This window comes from Pyrgilauda ruficollis, unplaced genomic scaffold, assembly GCF_017590135.1.
Source record: "Pyrgilauda ruficollis isolate IOZ18807 unplaced genomic scaffold, ASM1759013v1 scaffold85, whole genome shotgun sequence".
Classification (NCBI taxonomy): Eukaryota; Metazoa; Chordata; class Aves; order Passeriformes; family Passeridae; genus Pyrgilauda; species Pyrgilauda ruficollis.
The window spans coordinates 1497079-1520762 of NW_024530488.1; the positions used below are offsets into that span (position 1 = coordinate 1497079).

Below are 23684 nucleotides of genomic sequence, written 5' to 3' on the forward strand. Positions count from 1 at the left end.
TTATTTTCCAATTTTACCAAAAAAAGCTATTTCACCAAACAAAATGCAAAAAAAGTACAGGGACAAAAAAAAGCTGCATAAAACAATTAAAACAAGCAACAGGTCACACTTAAAAACTAACATCTGTGGTCTTTAGTTACTTTAGCTCTTTGGAACAAAAAAGCCTTTCTACTAATTACAAGGGTTTTAGCCATAAGCTTGAGAAATTTCTACATAGCTCTAATTATAGAACAGCATTTAAAAATACTACCTGGCACTTAAATACACTTCAGATCAACATAAAAAGGAGTGTTATAAAATTGCTTTCTGCAACAAACCAACAACAGCACAGACTGAGATCTCATCCCTCTTCCATGATTAGCACCCACATACACAACTGAATTTTCCTTTGGCATTTGGCTTTCTGAAGAGAATTTCAGGTCAGGGGATTTTGGTTTGGGTTTTTGTTTGTTTTTCTGGTTTGGTTTTGGAGGTTTTTCTCTATACAGTTTTGGATTCTTCTCTGTTTTATAAAGATTACCTGAGAAAAGTGACGGAAAATACTCCTATTTGTGTATATACAGCCAGAACCTTATTTTCAAGAATAATTTAAGAAATAAATATGAAAAAAGGCAAAAATTTAGACAGTAATTTCTTCTACTGCCCAGTAAACATAGGGTGGGTAGTACCAAACAGGTGCTTTCCAGAACTAAACTAACACCTCACCTTGTTGCAAAATTATGGGATTTACTCCCCCCTCTTCAATTTCTCTGTTTTTTCTTAACACAGCCATTCAGTGTTCTACAGTATAGCCTTGCAACTGTAAGTTCAGTTTGCACCACATTTGCACTCAGATGTTTTTAAAATCCACTGTAACACAGAATTAGGTCTTTGAAAACCCTTCCTGGGGTTTACCAAACCTCTTTGATGTTTTCACCTTGTCCACATAAATGAAATCTTTATTAAAGAGAAGGGTGATTAAGGCCATTTTCATAAAATGATAACGAGTTCCTGACAGATTTACTTTCCTTCTAGGCAACTTTCCAACAAAAGTCAACAGCTAACAAGAATTCTATATCTGAATTCATGTTGGAGGATATAACTCACTAATTAAGTGTTCCTTAAACATTTCAAGGAACATTCAGACTTCCTGACTGATCCACTCCAAGCACTGCTCGATAAAGAGATACTACAGTTGAGTAGCTGAATAAATTGAGGTCTCTTTTCTTTCTCAGGCACCCTCAATCCAAGGTCTAGCATCCTATTCCAAAGTAAAGACTACCTTGAAAAAGAATTAAGTCACTTTCACAGTAATGTCCAACATTTTAAGATGTACTTCTAAATTCTGTGCCCTGTCAATCCTTCAATTTATTCACATGTGAATAGAAATGTTCAAGTACCTGCATACCCTCTGTTACTCTGATAAAAAACACTTTTTAATAAAAAAAACTTAAACCAGCAGGATGCTACTCTTTGATGAATTAACACAGAATAATGGACTTCAGCAGTGCTGTTGCCATGTTCCTCATAACTTGTCCACAATCCCCTGGATTTAAGTGTCTAGAAATCTTCACGTTCATTCCCCAAGCACAGAGATGTCCCTAACAGATGCTCAAACACTTCAGAGAATCAGCATAAAGGAATTTTCTGCTCCCTAACATAGATGTACCAGAAGGTTTTATTTGTTCAAACTGTGTTGCTACAAGTGCAGGCACACAATTCCTAACTGACAATTTGTGAACACTCACCTACCTACAAAGGTCACAAATCTTTAATCAAGATTATCAAACCAGACAAGGGCTGCAGCAGCAGTGCCATGCCTAAGCAGAGATCTAATCTAAATACTGGATAACCAGGCTCTGCTCTCAGGAGCTCTCCCAGTAATCACTTGAGTGAGCACTGACACTTCTTGGAGCCCCAAATCTGTGGAACAGGGTTTTTGAGTCTCTCCTGCCCTGGACAACTATGTACTGCAATGGATCCAGGTGTTTTACTTACACTCAATTCACTCATGCCATGGAATTTCTCTAGGACAGCCCGAGGTAACTCAGGTATTATATAAAAGAGTTCAGTATGATCAAGTCCATTATAATACAACCACAAGATGATTAAAATAACTTCCTACAGGTGCCAGATATCTGCCATCATGTTTGGATAAAATCAGGAATATCTTACTCTTGCTGAGCTTCTAATCCTGCCTCCTCAGAATATGTCAAAACTGATAATCATGGCAGACATTTACACTTGATATCTTTATTTTCCCAGGAGCATCAACATCTACAAATTGCAGTTCTAGCTGTTGTCTCCCTCTCCTGAACTGCCCTTTGTATCCGTTCATCCCCCACAGTCCTCCTCACCTCCCCCAACACGTTGACACAGGGGAGTTTTAAAAGGAAGTCAGAATGAAGTACATTGCACAGAAGGGAGATTTATTTTAGCATAGGCACATAAGAAACATTGAGAGAACTACTTGAATGCAAGAATGAAAGTCAGATCGGCTTTTATCCAAGTTGAGATACTTACTTCACAACATTTCAAGTCAAATAATTTGATTTTTTAAATGCTGAGTTGAGGTACTACAGTGCTTTTGTGGTCAAAAATTGCAGAAACTCAATTATTTTGCAGGACATTTTACACTGATCTGTGAGTACCCAAAGATTACAGCAAAAAATGGTCTACCTAGGAATATGTGGCATAGTGCAACCCAATACCTTCAAAACTATCCATACAGATAGTTCTTTGAAAGGAAATAATATGTCATCAGCACTGAGGGAGTATTGATCTGGTAAATGGCAAAATACAGCATCTTCCTAACCTTTCACCTTCACTCCTGTCACTAGAATATATATCCAGAACATATTTTCTAAAGTGTTTTTTCCTTCTCTTTTTGTTCCACACGATCAACACAACGCTTACTGTAATAGCAACAAAACAACCCATGCATCAAATTCTGACAGAAAACAAACTGGTTGTTTCAGACCAGACCATCAGAAAAATCTATGAAAATTCAGACTATCAGAAAAATCTATGGGGAAACAAAAAAATGTAAAATGCTTTTTTCATGAAAGGAAACATAAGACTGCATATCATGAAATGAACAATGCATGAAAATAACGCTCAATTATGAACCCCATGCAACTCTCAAAATCCAAAGTAGCAGAGAGCAAAAATACTTTATAAAAGGAGGCCACACTACACCCAAAGCAATCTGAAAACTCTCACAATTCTTCTGTTAAGTTCTCCCTTTAAAAAACAGAGCACATAGAGGGCCCTTATTTCAACCACGTAAATTTGCACTGCACGACAGTTTGTAATTTCAGACAAAATGCCCAAGTTTATAAGGCTGCTCCTGTCTGACTTCAGCCCTGCCTTATATAATAACCTTCATGTGATTCAGCATTCTCCAGTTTCCCAGATCTCTCAAGGCAGCTCCCCTCACAGCTCACAAATACCACCCTTTCTTCACACCCTTCTCTCTCTCTTCCTTCCTTTACTATCATAAATTCCAACACCTGAACTGATGACATCCAGCCCTGTAAAAACTAAAAAAAAAAAAAAAAAAAAAAAAACCCAAAAAAACCCTTAAAGAAAACTTAAAAACAACCCACCTCTTAAAAAATTCCACAACAGTAAAATAAGGAAGTATGACTGAGTTTTTTGCCATGTGTATCTCTTTAGGAAAAAAAAAAGAAAATCACAAAGTAGAACAAAAAGTGTGACCAAAAATACACCATAAACTTGCTATTCCTGACTAAATGGTTTCTTACAGATACAGGGCATTAAGGATGACAAGAAACAATAAATCCTCTCCCTTGGAGGGAGGAGGGGAAGGTCTTCCTCTAGACCCAATCCAGGCAGCTTCCCACTGCCAACTCCAGAGCAGCTTCATCATCCATTAATAAGATGAAATATGATCCACCTGTGATTTTTACCACTTTCAGTAAAAAAGTTATTAGCTGAAAAATGGTTTTGGACTTTTTCAGGCTCTTTTTCATGAATATCAAATTTTAATGAATACCAAAATTTTAAAAATCCCCCAAGATTTTAGGAAAAGAACCATTTTGGGCTACACATTTTAAGTGAGCTCACAATGAGATCCTTCCCAGGGGAAGCCAACGTGGAGAAAAATTACTGGTTTTTGGTTTTTTTTTTCTTCTTGGGTTGGATTTTTCATTTGCAGAACTCAAAATACTCTTTTGTCAACTGCAACCAATCCTCTCATGCTTGCAACTGGAACTGTTCAAAGTAATTCCTGCTAGGTAAAATTCTGGAGATATATACAAGAAACAGGTGTCTTAAAATATCACACATTGTATACAAACAAAAATTTTATTGCCATCAGTGCTCTTGAGATGAAACTGCAGAATAGTCAGAGTTTACATTTATTTTAACTGCATTTTAACTGCAGAAAATATTCTGAGCCTCACTGAAAAGAACCTATACCTATAGAAATACATATAATCTTTTACATTCCACCCTGAACTCTGAAAATGCAGGGGAAATAAGTTAGTAATCACCTACCACTTATTTTACTAATGAGCCATTGGAATAAAAAAACCAGAAAAAATAATTCCAGTCATAAACTATTTTGACATGCTTAACGTGAAAAAGTACAAACAACAGAAACTATTACAATTGATTTTTAATTAATTGATCAATTTCAACACTTATTTACAGCAATCTTTAAAGCAGCTCTCCAAAAGCATGTAAGAAGAATAGATTAATGTTCTGATTGTTGTAATTTTAAAACTGCAGGAGTTACTTCTGGAAAAACTCTTTCTATTTCAAAACCACTCACCGAAATATGGCACTTGCACAACTCCTGCTTGAGCTTTACGAGACAATACCAAAAATTTCCCTAGCATCCTCCAACTGGAGCTGTCCTTTATCTGCTATAAAACACTTACCCTAGTTCACTTTTCCACCCTTAATTTACCCTGCCTTTCTCTCCATCCTGTGCCCAAATGGGAGAAGCTGCCACAGTGATTTTCAGAGCATTGTTACAGTCCCTATAAACGCAAAGAACACACAAAATGTTGTTTCTCTGGTGCCGTTTCTATGTGGAACCAAGAGCCCTCCCTATCTGAAAGATGCATTTATCCACACTTCTAAGTGTGCTGCTGAAGACCACACAAATATCTAACGTGTTATGTGCTTTCCTGCACCTCTCTCTCAACCAGGAGCTTCAAATTATTTCATGCGACAATATTCCAATGCTGACAACTTCTGACAATGCCACTGTAAGAATTTTTTCAATTTTATTCATCTGAAGTCATGATACCTCTACTTACAGACACAATACCTCTACTTACAGACAAGACAGCTACACCAACAGGATCAGCTCCTATCTGACGTAAGAGTGTTATTTAAAATACTGAAAAGGACTTTAAACAATCTGGTGTCTGTGGAAACAAAAAGCAACCTGAGAACATTTTTCCTATTCCCAGTCCAACGCCTGCACAGCACCTTTCAAGTGGTTCTGCTGCTCTCCATACACACATCCAAATATCTGTGCTACATAAAAAAAACCCTGAAGTAACGGATAATGACGGTAACAAAAATTATTTAAAACTTGTCAACTGAATTGAGCTGCCTTTTCAATACATGACTTGAAGACTTACTTGCACTGAAATTTATTAATGAATTGCACATATAGGTGAACATTCACATTAAGACTCAATTAATATACCAAAAAGTCATTGCAGGTAGATACTTCAAACTTATATTGAACACAATCTACTTCAAAAAATTGAACATTTACAGCAGCACATTTTAAAAAATTAAAAAAAAAAAAGCATATACAGACCTTCCAGTAGTCAGATTGTAAACTGTAGTACCTCTGGTATGCAGATAATGCTGTAGGAAAGAAAAATGAATGTTCAATTTGTTTTGTTTCATTTTCTTTGAAGAAAAAGATAAAAATCCTTAAGAGTCAGAATACACAACATTAAAATGATAAATGGTTTAATAAAAGTAACACTGCCATGGTAAGTACACTGTTGTGGGCAATGCATTCCTTAAGATTATAATTTTGTTTTATGAAATGTCAACCCGAAAGTATATTTATTATTAATCTTACAAATGTAAATCAAGCAATATTTTAAAGAAAACCTATAACAAAGAAATAATTTGAAATTTTGGGATTTTCATTCCGGACAAAGCTGTTGTAAGATTTAAAAATTTAATCATGTAGCTCATTTACCACGCTCCCTGATGCCCTGTAATTTCTGAAGAACTGGTGAGGAGGGACATACAAAGAGAAATCAATTTCACATGGCCTTTCATTCTGAGAAACAAAAGCAAGCAGAAAAAAAATAAAAGCTAACATTTTATTCCAGAGCCATGGCCAAGACTAACCTGGAAATCAGCGCTAAGAAGAGCTCTGTTCAATAGAATATCAGCTCTACTTAGCAACCAATTTCTCCAAATACCACTCCTGCATCCCTCTTCCTCACCAAAAATTCTGGTTGATTCATCTTGCCCTTGGGCTAACAGGCCACCTCGGACTAGAACACAAACAGGCTTTGCTTTTTTACTAAGAACACCGCACTAGGAGCCATCAAAAATGAAGCATTTTAAGTACAGATTCACTGCAGTAACACCAAGATTCTGATTTTTCAAGTGTTTGCTCCCTAAGATTTAAGAATGGAAAATACACAATGTGTGGAAACCAAACAACACAAGAAGACAACTCCAGCTTTGGAAAACCATAAGCACTAAACAGATTAAGACACAAGAACAATGTGTACTTTAGGTGCAGCTTCATTTCCTGCAAGCACCATGGATAAATCACAAACATAAATGTTATCACCCTTCAACGCCTGTCTTGCATATTCATTTTTGTAACTTGACCAAAGTTCTTGTGCTTAAGTGAAATAAGAACATACATGGCAAAGACACAGAACCTCTGCACTCCTCTGTCTATGGACACTCACAACCTTTATCTGTAAACAGAAGATGCTGATCCACGCCCATGACATGCCCCTCTCCACAAAAATGCTTGTCAGGCCAATTTCTAATTTTGATGTTCTAAACTGTGGTTTATTTAGATGCCCAGATTAGAAAAATGAACTTAGAATAAGATTAACTGACCACATATTATTAACATGCAATGTATTTAAAACAATGCAACTCAGACAAACACAATCACTTAAAAATCTAATCTAAGTCTTTTACAATTTAAGAATACAATTCCTCCTCCAACTTCCCCCCCACCCAAAAAAAAAAAACTGGTATAAATGGAAGAATATTACTTCAGTCTAACAATATAAGTTGAAGAATGTTAAAACTAAGCATATTTTAGTAACATTCTTTAATTATGTTTTAAAGGATTTTCGCAGTAAGATGAAAGAACATCCTACTCCCCCTCAAAGCCCTTCTAGATTCAACTTCTCCCAAATATCATTAGTAAGTTTTCAACAAAAAAGGAATAATTATCTTCTGAACATGGTAATGACTTTGCTTTCCCCAACAGGAACATGCACATGCTCTATGAAACAGTTTCATAATGCATCACAGCACAAATAAAAGGAGTTTTTTTCTTTTTACTCAAGCAGTACCTATCCCAATTTTAAGGGTTAAAGTATATTTCAAATACTCAGGTCAACAGGAGCATATTATGCAAGATTCAAGAAATTGAGAACTTACTGTAAACATTTTTTTTTTTTTTAGCAACTACTGCAGTCAGCTACAGGGGATATGGATAAAAAGATGAAAAGAGCATTAAATACAATGCTAAGGATTTATACTGGGAAAGTAAAAGGGAGAATAGTTTCACTGTAGCTGTTAAAAAATACAGGAAGTAGCCATCCATTAAAAAGGAGAGGTGGAATATGTTTACCTATAGCAGTTAAGACACTGCTAGTAAGTTTGTAAAATGTCAACAGTATTAAAAAACTACATACGTAAACAGAACACCTTAAGGAGAAAGAATAGGAAAAAAGAAAGCAAGAAGAAACTTGCCCTAAAAAATCCTAACACCTCCATTTCACATGGAGGGAAGTCATCACAGAAAGGAGTCTTTTGCTCCATGACATTCTATCAGTTTTCTTTAAGAAAAAGGATGTTTGGCTGTGATTTTCTTTTCTAACTCTTCCATTCTTCAATAAAGTTCATCAGCTTCCCACAGGAACAGCTGAAGTGATCATTCCATGTGCCAAGCTCAGTTACAATTAAAAACAAGCACATGGGAAGCGTGGACTGCTGAAGTCTGTTTATATTTACGCGATAAGAAGATAAGACCTCCATTCCAAGGAGCCACATTTCTCTTCCAGAGGAACAAAGAGGACACTTCAGTTCTCCTCAGTGTCTGAAATGCCCAATCCTCCTGGTGGCTTCAGAAACACCCAGGGATCCAGTCTGTTCTAGGCTAACACTATTCCCTTTCTACTTCTTGCAGATGAAATGCTAAAATTCTCAGAGTTCTTCTAAAAAAGGATGAATCACGGAGGGCTCCCTTAAACCAGAGCTAAATGTCCCTTTCCTCCTCAGGAAAGTCAGACAACTAAAAAGTGCTACCATTTAGTATTATCAAGTGCTCAACTAACAGTAGTTACCTCTGAAATCTGATTTCAGCCCCTTTTACAACTACACTGAATACCTACATTAAATATCTGCTCCATGAGCACTCAAGTTCTGCTGAAAAGGATTAAAGGAACAGAAAAACAGAAAAAAAAGAATTCAATAAAATGTTCTTTTTGACAGAACCAACATGAAATAGTCCTAATCAAGCATATCCCTAAGAAGAATCTTACATGAGATGCCAGAAATCAATTTATGAAAGCAAGATTTTTGAAAAACTGAACCAACCTAGATATAAAGGAAAACATGAACCATAAATTTTGAATCCTATCGTATTTCATAGTCCCTGAGTCACCAATAAGCATGCATTTATTCTGTATTTTATGGTGTAGAAATTAGTACCTTATCTAAAGCATGTACTGTGGAACTACAAGCAACTTCTCCCTTAAATTAACTTTGTATCTACAGAAAATAAGTGCAAATCCCTCAAAATACAAACTTTATTCTAAAATAAGAAAAAAAAAATTAATTGCACCTGCAGAGTCACAAGAATTTTACAGAAGTCCCTATCTGTAACAGAGGGCGTGCTTTATCAGTGTTATGATTCTGACTGTAGGATGATATGTGCCTACAGTCAGATACTCCCTGGTTTATTAAAAAACAAAAAAATCCTAGTTACTTGGGTCATGCAGCAGATTAGTAGTATTAAAAAAAAAAAAACAAAATTGAGAACAAACAAAAATGAACAATAACAAAAAAAATCCCAACACTAAAGGCTGAAATATCATTTTGCACCTTTACTTTTGATCCAAGACTGGTCATTCCAAAGTGAGACAATTTTTGTCACAAAAAGATTCTATCAACTACTGCTCCTCTTTCAACACAGGGTCAACTCTCATTTTTACATATACAAGTGAATTACCCCATTTCAGTTATGATGTCTGTCTTAAGCACTATAAAATGAGTGCTTTGAAATCACTCTTAGGCACAGCAGGATTCTGCAGACAATCTTTTGATTAGGAACTTACTATTGAGCTTTTTCAATTTAAAACTTTGCCACTGAAATTCTTACACATATGGAACTGTATAAAGACAATAAAGGACATAAAAACTTCTCTTTTCCCTGCATGTGAAACACTCACAAACATCCAGAAAATGCATGTCTGGACTCAAAGAACAGGACAGAGTATCAACAGCAGGACAATGCCTCTTGCCTCATCCTCAACTACTTTTTGTAGTCAACCACAGAAAGCTCTTAAAAGCACAAAACTGACAGACCACATTCAGACACCCAAAACAATACTTAACAATTACTAAAAGAAGTGTTCAGTTACCTATTTCCCACCTGCTGTCCTTTATTTAATTTCTTACTGTATCAGCTGACACTCTTGCTATGAACACCTCTCTCCAAAACCTGGCCATGTATATTATTTTCCTAACATGTAATCCTTGCGATCACATTCCTGAAAACCCTGTGAGTGGCAGATTCAGTATTTACCATCCTCCCCAGAGGAGGGGACATGTCCAACACAAAGCTATACACAGCTTTTCAAGTCAATCACCATCAGCTATATCGTTTGATGAAAATAAAATGTTTACCTGAAATAGCTCTGAAAAGCAAAACACCACCTTTCTAAAAGAATTGCAACCATTGAACAGGGAGAATCCTCCTCAGCTCAGGCTCTCTTCAGAATCTGTCTGTAAACCTCAGGCACCTCGTGCAGAGCTGACCCTCAATGAGTTCACACACTGGTTTCCTCCTACAGGTTTTTAGTCACCCAGAACTACCCACTTTGCAATATGTATGGTTACTTTAACCCTGACAGACTTTGTTATGTGCCCCTAAGAGATTACCTTCCTCTCCTACTATGACAGGACCAAGGGCCATGTCAGAAGCAGGACATGGATGACACTTGTTCCTTATTCCTCCCTGTTTAAGATTCCTTGGTATCATATAGAGAATAAAAAACAAATTTGATTGATGTGGTTTCAGGATTTTTTTTCATCTACTTAAGTTCATAGGATGTTGGCAAAACTTAGTTTCAGTAGTAAGATAAGACAATCTCTTCTTTGTTTCCAGAATCTACATACTTGACCTAAACAAACAAAAAAGGTGACAGTGGGACGGAAAAATGTCTAGACTGAGTGACAACCACCCACTTGTCACCTTTAGCACATTTCATCACCAATCGTGCAGTCACAGAGCATGGCTTTTATGATCTGCTCTAATAAACCTACTTTATGACACCTTAAAACTTAAGAGGCCTTCAAAGTGATGCAAACATGGAGCAGTTGGAGTATTTTAGTGCTTGAGTAAGAAGAAAGTGAACTACATACTAACACCATCTAGTGGCACCTTGCAAGGCTAAATGCGACTAACACAAATTTTTGGCTTACTGAACCTAGAAACAGCAAGCTTTAATTTGACGACATACCCTGAAAAGAAAACTTTAATACAAACCAAAGTTCTGTATTGGTCTGTGTAAAACAGTATGTGTTTTTTAAACACAACTATTTTTAATTTAATTTTTAAACAAGCATTAATATTTCCTAGTGCTTATCTGATGTGAAAACTAATAGTAAAATAGAAAATCAGCTGAAGAACTGCACAAGGGAAGCTTGGAAAGAGCACATCTCTTTATTTAAATCTGACTGCTTCCAGGAAAAAAATGAATCTTCATTAAGCATCTAAGAGATACATGCAGGCTGCAGAAACAGCTTATATATAGTGCAGGTTTTACCCACCATGGTGTTTTAACCCAGCAAAGATGAAAACCACTCTGCCATAAAATTGAAGACATCAAAAGGTGAGAAAATTCCAAGCCTGAGCCAATAGAACTGACTTTGCTGGGTAAACACTAGACGGGCTGGATGGGCAGGTTCAGAATGGTGGGAAATGGAATTACATCCAGCTGGTCACCAGGTGTGCTCTCCAGCGCTCAATGTGGGGTCACTCCTGCTTGGTATCTTCATCCACAACCTGGACAAGAGGATTAAGGGCTGAGTTTCAACCAGGCCAAGTGCTGGGTACTGCACTTGGGTCACAACAACTCCTCAGGCTGGGGGAAAAGGGACTGGAAAGTGACTGGTGGAAAAGGAGTGGTGGTCACCAGCTGGATGAACATGAGGGCCAAGAGAGACCAATGGCACCTGGCCTGTGTCACCAGTGGTGTGGCCAGCAGGGCCAGGGCAGCGACTGTCACCTTGTACTGGGCACTGGTGAGGCCACACCTCAAATCCTGCATCCAGTTTGGGGCCCCTCAGGACAGGCAGGACATTGAGGGGCTGGAGCGTGTTCAGAGATGGACAATGGAGCTGGGGAAGGAGCAGAGCCCTGAAGAGGAGCAGCTGAGGGAGCAGGGGTGCTTAGCCTAGAAGGAAAGGTGCTTGGGGAACTCGTTGCCTTCTACAAAGCACCTGGAAGGCAGCTGTAGAGGTGAGGTGTCAACTGGCTCTGCTTCCAAGCAACAAGTCTTGACAAGACAAACAAAACAGCCTAAATTTCTACCAGGAGAGATACAGACTGGCTATTTAGAAAAGGCTCTTTGTGAGAGGATTATCAGACATTGGCACAGGCTGCCCAGGGAAATGGTGCAGTCACCATGCCTGGAGGTATTGAAAAGACATGTGGATGTGTTGCAGGGGGACACAGTTCAGTGGTGGCCTTGGCAGTGCTGAGGTAATGGTTGGACTAGGTTATCTTAAAGGTCTTTTCTAACTCCCATGATTCTACAATTCTGTAATAACCAAAAAAAATGTGGAAGTGAGAGCAGCAAAATGCCACTCAGGTCTTTTGTTTTAAGGCCTCAGGCAGATGCTGCTGTCTGTTTCCTCCAGAGATTTGTACTGAAAGTACCAAAGAGACAATCAAAGAAGCCTAAAGCATGTCTTCCTTTTAACACAGAATGAAGGCTGACACACAAAAGCAATACAAGCATAGATTTAAGACAGAAAAATCATCAAATGGTCCTCTAAGAAATTTTATTAAGAGCTCCACATCCCTATCTGGAAATGTAATGCAGCAGCAAAGTGGTGTGAAAACCACTGTCCCATCAAGAATTTTATGTGAAAGATATACAAGAGTTTGACAACAAGTTTACAGTTACATAAATCCTTTCGATCTTGAACTCTGTGAAAGTCTTAAAATACTGAGAACCAGTGAAGAAACTCAATGGATTCTCATCAAGCTCAAAAATCCTTCAAGAGTGTATTACACAAAAAGGTCTTTTAACAATTGTTTATTTAGAACACTTTCCAAAGTGAAAATTTCCAGACAACCAGTGAAAAACACGGCCTTGGTATATTTTATAATAAAACTGTTGACTGCTAACCTCTGCTCCACATACACACAATTTATAAAGAACATTTTAATGTTCTAAGCATCCTTTTTTCTGCAGAAATTTCACGTAATAGTTTAAACCACCTGAAATTTAAACCACCCACAATTTATCTCATCTTCAGGATTCTGTTAAACAGCTCTAAATAGAAGCAACTCAAATTCTACCAGTCAGTACCAGTTACAAACAACAAAATAAAACCCCTTAAACCCAAATATCACACTTTATTGAAAGAGTCATCTCTTCCTTGACTCATTCAAGCTATTTAATTCATTCTAGTTCTTCAGGACTCCTCAGTAAGACAAGACAGCCCAGCAGGAATCAGCACAATCCTGTCCATGCTGTGAAGTTTTCCCTTACATTTTATAAAATTACCGCTACTACCCTGCACCTCAGAGCACAGCACATAAAAATGCTTCCCAATAACAATGCTTCCTTTCAAATTCCTGAAAGACCTTAACCACCAGAGAGAAATTCCCTATGGAGCTGGAATTGTAAGTACAAAGGAACACACATACATTGATGAATATGAGAGTTTCTCACAACCAAACAACTTTACAAGAGAACAATCACAAAGTGTTTAAATTTCAGGTTTTGGTTGCATCGTAATAAAAGAGCTGCTCAATTAACATTCTGGGGGGTTTTTAGTACAGTTTTAAATTTTAGCTTAATGATTACTAAAAAAATGCCCCTGAACTAACAAACACTATCTTATAAACAACTTAAAATGTTTTTATATTAGTATTTTTGACAAAGCAGTCACCATCTATAATCAAAATAAATACTGCTAAAACTGTTCTGACATAGAGCACTTAAAAAGGAGACTACCACTTGAGCACAACAGTAAGAATTATATCAGTACAGTATTTACTGTGTTTTAGTAACTGTGGCACAAATAAATTCATGTTTTTCTCAAATCATTCATTCATTAACTGCATTTTCTACTTCCAGGAATTTTGCTTAGAGAAAGCAATTCAAGGAGGCAAATGATTAAAGCACATCCCCACTTGTGCCACTGTGAGCTGTCCTCCAAGTCACAGAGTGAACACGGTCAACGCACGTGACCCTCCTGCAAAAAAAAGATCCCTGAGGAAAACACAGATGATGTCAATCCACGAGCTCATTAAACAGCAGTCAATTAGAACTCAAGTCAGCTAGAACCCAAACCTTAAAACATCACTATCTTCACTCCTTACTGCTTACGGAAACCAATGTTGAAATGAAAAATGAACTCCAGCTATCGGTGGAACATGCGTTTCTTTCAAGACCAGAGCACAATAATTTGGAAAAAAAACCCATGTGTCCCACGGAATCCAGCAGCAAACAGTTCAGAGGTTCACACCAGGAGTCCTAACTGAACTCAGAATGCTCCCAGCACCCAAAGGCCTCCATGACAACCCATCCACCTCCTCCAGCAAAACCCCGAGGCTGAGGTTTCACATTCTGGGGCAACTGCACAGCATTTTTGTGTGGGGTTGTTTTCAGTTGGATCAGTTCCCCACACAGCTGCAGGCTCAGCTGTGCCAGCACAAAGAAAGCAACCCGCAGACACCAGGGTGCCACCAAGGGCATGCCCAGGCAACAAAAGGCTTGGGAACCTCCAAAACAATCCAACAGCTGGGAATAGCTGCCTTGTCAAAAGAGAGAGGAGGAAGAATCAGATCAGAGTTAAGAAAATTCTACTGAGGAAATGAAATAGTTTTCACCAGGAGTCCACGTTCCCATTTTAGGAAATCCCAAAGCCAAATTCTGATCAGTCACAATCAATACAAGGAAAGCTGAGCACAGAAACCACTCTGAACATGCAGGCAAAGCTGAAACCAATTCATCTGCAATCTTGGTGATGAGTGACTGAATAACAGTCATTGTGTCTCAGTGGATTCAAAATCTGAAAAAAGGCTGATCGCTTGCATAGGACCTTCTCCTAACAGCAGCAGAGTGCTGATAACACAGCAACACCATTCCATGGCCGCAGAGAAAACCCTTTAGCTATCAACACAATTCAAACTTATTCCATTTTGGAAAACTGAAACCTGCAGAGCAGCTTCAGGTCTTTTAAAGGTTAGCAGTGGCACTGACACTCCAGTCTAAGTTCAGGTAAAACACTGAGAAGAAAGAGCCCCATGCAGTAATTTCTGATGTGAACTCAAAACTTTTCTTGGAGACAAGTACTGCTTTTCAAGGAAGAAAAATAAAAGCATACTGATTCTGGAATTCAGTGGCTAGGACTCTCAGAAAACATACTGCACTTCAAGGGAACTACAATATTTAAGAGCTTTCACTAAAAAAAATAAAGTTAAATGGACTTCAGTATCAAGCATCAGCTGACTGCACATTCAAAGGAGCCTGCCCGTCCCTGATACCCTCTGAGCACATTCAGCAAGGGCAGTAACAGCACCAATAATGTGAGTTTCAATGATGCAACCTGCCATGACTCTCTCTCAAGATCCCTCTTATGGTGTTTAAGTCCTAATTCTTACAAAGAAATGACCTCCAGTCCCAGTACATTCACAAGAAGGTATTAGCTACATCAAAACACTAAGAACATACAACAAAACGCACCCAGCTGCATGATCCTGCACTGACAATGTTTGTGAAAAAATGAGACAGATATAAAGAGAAGAAACTACCAACACAAAACCCAGATCTGCTATCCCAGCACTGCTTCATCTTGACCACTGATCCCAGTTCTACAGTTTGAAGTTTACTCTGCTCTGCACAAACTTCATAGCAAGCATTTTTAAAAAGAACATTATCACTTCTGCCTTTATAAAAAAACAGTTCATACATTATATACAAAGGTGCATGCATTTATTGAAGATATTTAATTAAGTAACAAGCTTTTAAGGGAAAAAAACTGTGGAGCATTATACATGCTACTATCTTGTGATATTTTATTAATTATATCAAATTTATTAAACACACTGACTTGTCCATAACTTTGACTAAATTCAGACTACAAAGATTTATAGTTCTGAATACCATGCTCCTTCAACATTTTACACTTCCAGAACTTCAGGACTTAAAATCTGGGTAAAATATACATTAGTGACATCAAAACATTCTGAACTCTCTTTTCTGTTCTAAATCATATAAAATTTAACTATAATGCTATTAGAATGTATGGTAATTAAAGTAACGAAATTTGTATCATGGAATGAAATTTATTTTTCCTTTATAAGGGCACACAAACATTCTACTTCTTTCAAATAGTAGTAAATTAGTTATAGAACACCTATGACTTTCTGCATTGAGGTCAATAGTTTTACAGTCTTTCGTACTAGAGTTCAAAAAACTGCAGTGAACAGGAACATATGTCCCTCACTTAATAAAAAAAGAACCTTAAATTTCCCTTTCTACATCAATTAAAATTCCTCCAGTATTTTCAACTACTACTATATTTCTCTGAAAATACACATACGTTTTTTAATATTCCATAACTAACAAAGCTTTTAGTCTTCTTGAGGCTTTTTTACAATTGAGATGTGACTTTACACAGGTATCTAAGAAAGTATTAAGCACTTTAATTCAGATTTTTAATGGCTTAATCTTTCTTCTCACATTATTGTGCTAATACTCTTTTACAGTTCTGGAGAACTCATATTTCCAACCATCAACTGGAGTTTTTATGTTTGTTTTTAAAACCATATCCAGAGTACAAAGCAGATGCCCCATCAGTAAACCCTGCCTCTGATCCACAGCAACACCTGGTCCTGTCACTCTTAACTGTTATCAACTCAAAAGCAGAGTTAATACAGGTCAGTCCATAATCCTGGGCTGGTTTGGCTGAGTAAAGTAAGTCCAGAAGATCACAATGCACTCACACCTAACTTCATTAGGCTAATGAGAAAGAGTGGTGTACATTTTTTTGCAGAGGGAGTGGTAGAATTTTCTTAAAACAAAAAAAAAGCATGGGATCAGACTATTCTTCACTAAATTTTAGAGACAGCATACTGCCATGCTCCTTGCAGGTCTTCCCATGCCTCTGGATTTGGAAATGAGTGGTTATATCCCACTCATTGGATGGGATTGAGGTGCAAGACAGATGCCTTTCCCATGCCTCTGGATTTGGAAACACCAGTGGTTATATTCCACTCATTGGATGGGATTGAGGTGCAAGACAGATGCCTCCATCACCCAAACCCTTCTGAATTTACAGACTAAATTTAGATACCAGCAAATTCCTCCTGAGCAGCACCAAATCTACATGTTTCTCACTTTAGAAATGAAGGTCCCAAGAAGCCAAACTCACTCTTGTTTAATGTCAGACAGAGAGCTAGTGGACCCACAGACAAAGTGCTATCAAACAGCCCACAGCCAGCCTGAGTCACCTCGCGATGCTCCTGAACTACTCTCAGTTTTAACTCATCTCCCTCTTTCTGCATCCCAGGGAAACTCTAAACCAGCATCATTGTGTGTTTGGAAAAAGGCATGGGGAGGTGGGAGTACACATTTTCAGGGTGGGAGTGTTGTTTGTTTTCCTACACAGATCTGAATTCATGTCAAAATTAAAAATCAATGATAATGAAAAAAAGACATCCCATGGGAAAAAAAGTAAATATTCGGACCTGTTCTACCCAGCTCTCACCCATACCCCAACAGAGTGCCACCAGACACTGGGCCTGCCAGCCAACTTCATATTCATACCTGAACCAGGAGTGTTTTGGTTGGGTTTTTGTTTTCCATTAAAATAAAAAAGAATGAGAAGTAAGAATAAAGTTGTTTTTGTAAAGATATCCCAAGTCTTAATTCTTTTATGGACTCTGAAATACAGTACAAATCAAGAAAACAGCGACTTAGCCCAGTATTTTTCATTCTACTGTGTCAGCTACACTGAAAAACAATTTCCCAGAGACATTTATCAGAAGAAATAAAAATTCTTACCTTTTGGATAATCTTCCAATAAGAGGTTGAAGTGACCTAACTGACAAAAGAAATCAGATTCGACCTTTCCTTCAGCTTTCAAAATTAGCGATTCATAGCAGCGAACAGCCTGGGAAAAAGAAATACAAGGTTTTCAAAATTCTGTACTTTATTAAAGCAAATAATACATTTTCTGAGAAATAAAAAAGTTTTTTATTAGCCTGAAAGATGAGATCTACAAACACTCTCACTAACGGAGTCAGCGTCACTTTTCAAAGAAGAAATGTAATGCTAAAGACAGAACAGATTTGGAAGCTCACTGATTCTAATGCAAATTGACAATAAATGAACAACAGAAATTTTCTCTGGTTTATCTGTGGACATTTGATTTCCAACACAAAACAAACCTCTAACTTATATGACAATTTTAAAATCAATGAAACACAAAAGGATTTATTTCATTCTTTCCAATGTGCAAGAAAGAAACCTCTGATTTTATGCTCATTGTGTTGATTTTTCCCCTAAAGAAATAATTTTGCATTTAACAGTTACTTATTCATTTTTGAACAGTTATCATTGCATTTTTGCTGAACCAAAGAACACACTATCTCAACATATTTCTTTACGCAATTTATGTATCTTCATATGTGTTTCCCAAGATCCGATTCTTTTCACATCTAGCATGTTGTAAAATAATTTACTTCCTCCTACTGTAGACTAAGAAAAGCTAAAGCCAGAAATGTAAATCCAATTAGAAATTATTTCAGTTTGAGAAAACTTGCCCCAGTTTTTAAGTGACACACACAGAAGCAAATGAACACAACTTTTATTTTCATTTTTAACAACTGAACTGACACCTTCTATTCACCGTAACTGCCATGATCTTTAACCTATTACATCCTTAGCTCATGACCCTATTTACCTCCTGACCCTGTTTGCACTTTGGGAATGAGTAAATAAATAAATAAAATCACTTTCCCAACTTTCTGAACTTACTAGCCATTGAACTGAAGCAGTTGAACACACTTATATGGGAGGGAAGGTCCTTGCCAAGCACAGTTCTCAAAAGCCAGACAGACTTCAACAAATTCTAATTCCAGCTGGTTAATCTATGACTTTCACCTATTTATGGTGTATGTTTCAAATTTGGTTGCAATTATGAACTCCTTGATTTTATGACAAGACAGTAATCAAAGACCATGGGACCTAACTCAGCATATTCTGTGATTCTGTGAAATGAGGAGCTTTCCTAAGAGATTTTATTAAAACTCTGTACTCAAAAGGAGGAGGGAGATACAAGCTGAATATTTAAATCAGTAGCCATGCACATGCTTATAATTTACTTTGAGTACACTCTTAGTAATCATCAAAATGAGAAATGCCAAAAAAATAAAAGAGGAAATGCTAGGAAATAGTTAAAACACATCTGTGGAGAACCCAACTATTGATCTAATCTGTTCTGAGTGGGTCACAGTTTGTACCCCAAGACTGAGGTGTACCACACACTTTCACCTACTTCCAAGTCCAGAAAAGCCTTATTTTATGGCTGTTTTCAGAGGCAAAGTTCTGAGGAATCAAAACAAAGCTATGCTGCTACAGAGCTTTGGGTGTACATGTGGTATTAAAATGATTTAATAAAACATTAAATATGTTTACATAAACTTAAAGTACCTATTTCAAACTGCAGCTATTTGGCCATGTTCTGAAGATACCAAATTTAGATTTGTATTTGCAAGCTTTGCCCAAACAAACTGCAGTGGAAGGACTGAAATTCCTTTCACCATGGATCAAAGCTACAACTCCTTTAATTTCATTCCCATCACTATGAACACCTCTTGCAGTCAGCCAATTCTCCATCTAAAGAATATCATCCCTAAAATCAGAAGCAAAACACAGGTGTAAAGTATATTTCTTAAGATCACTATTTGTGTATGGACTGACTCTTAACATCAGGTTCACTAGCTGAAGCCATCTGCAAATATCTTTGTGCAGGACCTTGTTTTTGGCTTCCTCACTCCACTTTTTGGTCTCCTCTCTTGATTTGTACTAATCATAACACAATTTTTGATGGTGCCCTGATGTTATTGTTACACACTGATTTGTAGATAGGCTTCACTTTTTCTGACGCTTTGCAATACTTGCTAAAGCTGCTGAAGAAAATAGTAAAATTTTGATATTTTCTTAAATTGGTATTTTATCTTCTGCAATTCACAGCATACAAAAGATATGCTACCACCACAACAGGCAGCCTACAATAAATACTGGAGAGGAAGCCAGGACAGCTTATTTCCTGAATTAGGCTGCAGATGTTTAAGGAGAACTTGACTTCATGAAGAAATGTAACAGGATTTTTCTGTACAGATGTTCAGGGAAATTATAAATCACACACACTTTAACGTTTAAGTGTTTGGGGACCCTCAATGTTCTCACAGCCCCTTTTTAAGTAAATCCTCATTAAAAGAGGTATCACACATATCTGAAGCACTGTCTGTAGTAGGGATGTAAAAACCTGTGCCCAAGCCTTTCACACGGCTCAGAGCAATTCTCAACAAGGCAGATTTTCCCTTTATGTTCGAGCACAAACTGAAGACACTGCACTAAGCCATCTCACTGATGCCAGCACAAGGCAAGGCCTAAGACACCAGAACTTCCCTTTTCAGCCACAGTTAACTGTAAATTATCTGTTCCTGTAAGAGCAATTCAATTACACCATTAATGCAAACCCTCTCTGCTGACCTCTAACTGGTTTGCAACATAATCAGCAACACACTCATATTTATGCAAACTTAACTTGAGAAGGCTGTTTCAAATGAATCTTTTCAATTCTTCCAGCACATTCTAACAAAATGAAAGAGAAACTAAAAGCAAGCATTGCTTCCTTGGTGGGAACACCAAATCAGCCCCTGGGCCAGCAGCTTGGTCATCGTGTGGCTCCTGCTCTTCCCAGTCAGGGCAGAGTGACCAGGCAAAAACTTTCCCAACTTTGGTTTTGGTCCATAAACTTTCTCGCCTACCAGACCCATCCACAAAGATCTTTACCAAGTAACAAGTATTTTTCTGCACAGGTAAGAATTTGCCTCTGTTGAATGAATGGATGTAAAAGGGAGGTCACAACTGCACCTATCTGTATGTGTTTTCTTTGAAGGAAAAATCAAAAGAACTCATTTTAGTGGTTCTTTAACTGCAAAGGCCACCTATGGCACTACTTGTATAACACATTTAAATTATCTGAGACACTAAGAATTCTAAGGAAGTTAAAAACCCCTGAGGTTTTTAAGCATTGTTGTTTCTCCACACTGTATGGATCTCTAAGTGCATTCAATGGAGTCAGGCTTGAGAATTGCCAGTATTGACAAATTAACAAGAAAGAGAAAGACCCTGAAATGAAAAGGAAGATTGCTACACAACATCATACACTTCCTTCCCTTTGTTCAAGGCTACAAGAAGATAAAAGGGAAACCTGTAGAATTTAGGAACTTGGCAAAATAATCACCCACAGCTGCTTTGCAGTGGGGCAACCAGAGCAGAAGCAGGAAACCAAGGCAGGAATGGCTGCAGGAAAAGAAACTGACTTATATGACACTAAAAAAGTAACAATATTCATGTTGTTTGCCACCTTCAACCGAAGTAATACACTATTGTCACACAAATCCCCTCTCATTACATCATAGTTCATGACTGGGGGCGTCCTGATTGCACAGATTCAGCTGTCGGTTCTTGGGACACCTTTAAATACAGTACAGTGAAGAAAAAGGCCCAGTGTATTTACCAACTCACAGAAAGCTAGCAAAATCTGTTCACAAAAGGAAGAAATCATTCTAGAATAACCTTTAAAATGTACTACCAGATCTCTTTGTGTTCCCTACTTTCATTCCAATGGATAAGGAACTGGATTCTTTTTCCCCCCTCTGTTTTAAAACCATTCCTTCCTCACACTCACAAAAAACAAACAAATGAGACAAAAAACAAATAATAATTTAAAAAAAACCCCCCCACACACACAAAAAAAAAAAAAAACCAACCCCAAAACCATAAACTGAATGCCAATTTTGGTCATTATTAATATGATGTCATTTCATGAATGAAAGTCCCTAGAGTTGAGAATATACCATAACAAAATAAGTAAATATACCCAACCCAAACAAATCTAACTGATAAATCCAACAGATGAAACCAGAATTCTTAATATTGTATACAGACTCACTTAAACATTACAGCTCTGCTTTATAAATAAAAAGGACCATGCTATTTCTATTTCAATTAATATGAGGAAAAAACTTCACCATTACCATTGGTTGCAACTGTTTGTATTTTACAGCACAATTTCAAACTACTGTTAAAAAACTGTATTAAAAAAAAGGACAAAAATCAATACAGCTTGCTCAGATTGTTTCTGAAGAAGATAACATGATGTTATCCTTTCTGAATCATGACAAGCATGACTGACCAAAATGAAACTAAGGACTAAGCAGCCAAATGTGATAAAATATTAACTATTAATTCTTTAATATATTAATGATATGAAAATGGAGGAGTACACTGAGTCAGCAATTTTTACTTAAAACATAAAAAAAACCTGGCAACTACTGGGAAGCAAGAAGCCAACAATCTGAATTGTTAACATGGCAACAACCAGGCAGTAACATACACTGAAAGAAATTATTTGAATTTTACTGGGTAATAAATTAACTGCTCAAGAAAAACACAGCACTTCAATGCAGACAATATAGTGTAAAATCACAAATTCAAAGCTTCAAGAAGTTCCTAAAACCTTCAATTTCACAACATAAAACACTATTGTATATGCAGATAAGCTGGGGGAGGGTGCTTCCTTTTCTTGTGGCTCCAGTGACCCAGCTGGATGGGCTTTGTAAGCAGGTAATGAGAACAGAGATTCACATGAAAATTGGGGAGGGAGACATCAGCAGACTCTTGACAAACAAAATACACACTATAGTAATGGTTAAAACCAGAATGTTAATTAGCTGATCTTTTATCCTTCTGGAAAATAAAGTAGCCACAATCCCCAAAGATGGACAATCACCCATCTACCACTGGCCAGCCCGAGGGGCACCTACAGACCAGGAAGGCACAAGTGCTGTCTGCTGGGCTCCTTCTCCCTCCCTCAGTGCCACTGAGGAGCCTCTGAAAGGCTTATTTTCCCATCCCTTCCTCCTTGCCACAATTCACCAAAATGCACACACAATTTGCTAACAACAATGACAATAATTTGCTACCACCAAGAGAAGCTCCTGGTGAAGCTCCAGCTCCCGCTCTGCAGCAATGGAGGTGCGAACACGGCTCGCTTCAGCTAAGCAAAGGAAAAAAAAACAAGCCTGAATGCTCCAGAAGTTTAAACTATTTTTCCCCCATCAATGACTGGCTGGATACACATCACCTTCTGAGCTGCAGATGATTTACAAGAACATCTCATTTACTTCTGCAGAGAAAAGCACACCATTCTTATTTGACTGAAGATAACCTAGATTAATGCAGCAGATCCTCCACTGAAGGCTCTCATATTATGTATTGGCACAATATCCTTAACTTCCTTTACTTTCTTATTCAATAGCAATTCCCACTACAGCTTTCAAAGCTTCTTTATATGCTCTGTATTTGCAACACTCATATTCTGTTATAAAATTTCTCTCTCAATTTCACACATTTACTCTGCTTGTATTTCATGTATGGACTATGCTATTTCAAAAGCCTCAGCAGGAGTGCTGAAAGTGCAGCTTGCTGGACACAAATATGCTCACACCCCAAAACATTCAGGCCTCAAGAAGCAAAAATATGAACTGGCCTCTCCAGTAACTTTGTTCTTGCAAAATTTCTATGGCATATTGGAATGCTGTGAGCTTATTCTAGTCTGCTAATAACTCTTAGGATCAAAGTCTTCATAATTTCAAAGACAATTAGTATAGAACAACAGAAACTGATCCTCCTCAAACATTTCTCAAGAAATTTATCATCAATTTTGGCTAA

At 37.4% G+C, this 23684-nt stretch overlaps 1 protein-coding gene across 11 annotated transcripts in view; it reads right to left on the reverse strand.

Moving 5' to 3' along the window:
- KDM6A (lysine demethylase 6A) overlaps window positions 1-23684 on the reverse strand; it is a 150925-nt gene that overhangs the window by 99352 nt on the left and 27889 nt on the right. For all 11 annotated transcript variants that reach the window (XR_005956871.1, XR_005956872.1, XM_041487917.1 and 8 more), the window contains exons 3-4: window positions 17721-17829; window positions 5786-5835 (exon numbers count right to left, since the gene is read on the reverse strand). Coding sequence is in view for 9 of the 11 variants with exons in the window: in XM_041487917.1 (XP_041343851.1) it covers window positions 5786-5835; window positions 17721-17829 (159 nt within the window). In the remaining 2 variants the exon portion in view is untranslated. The remainder of the gene's footprint in view (window positions 1-5785; window positions 5836-17720; window positions 17830-23684) is intronic.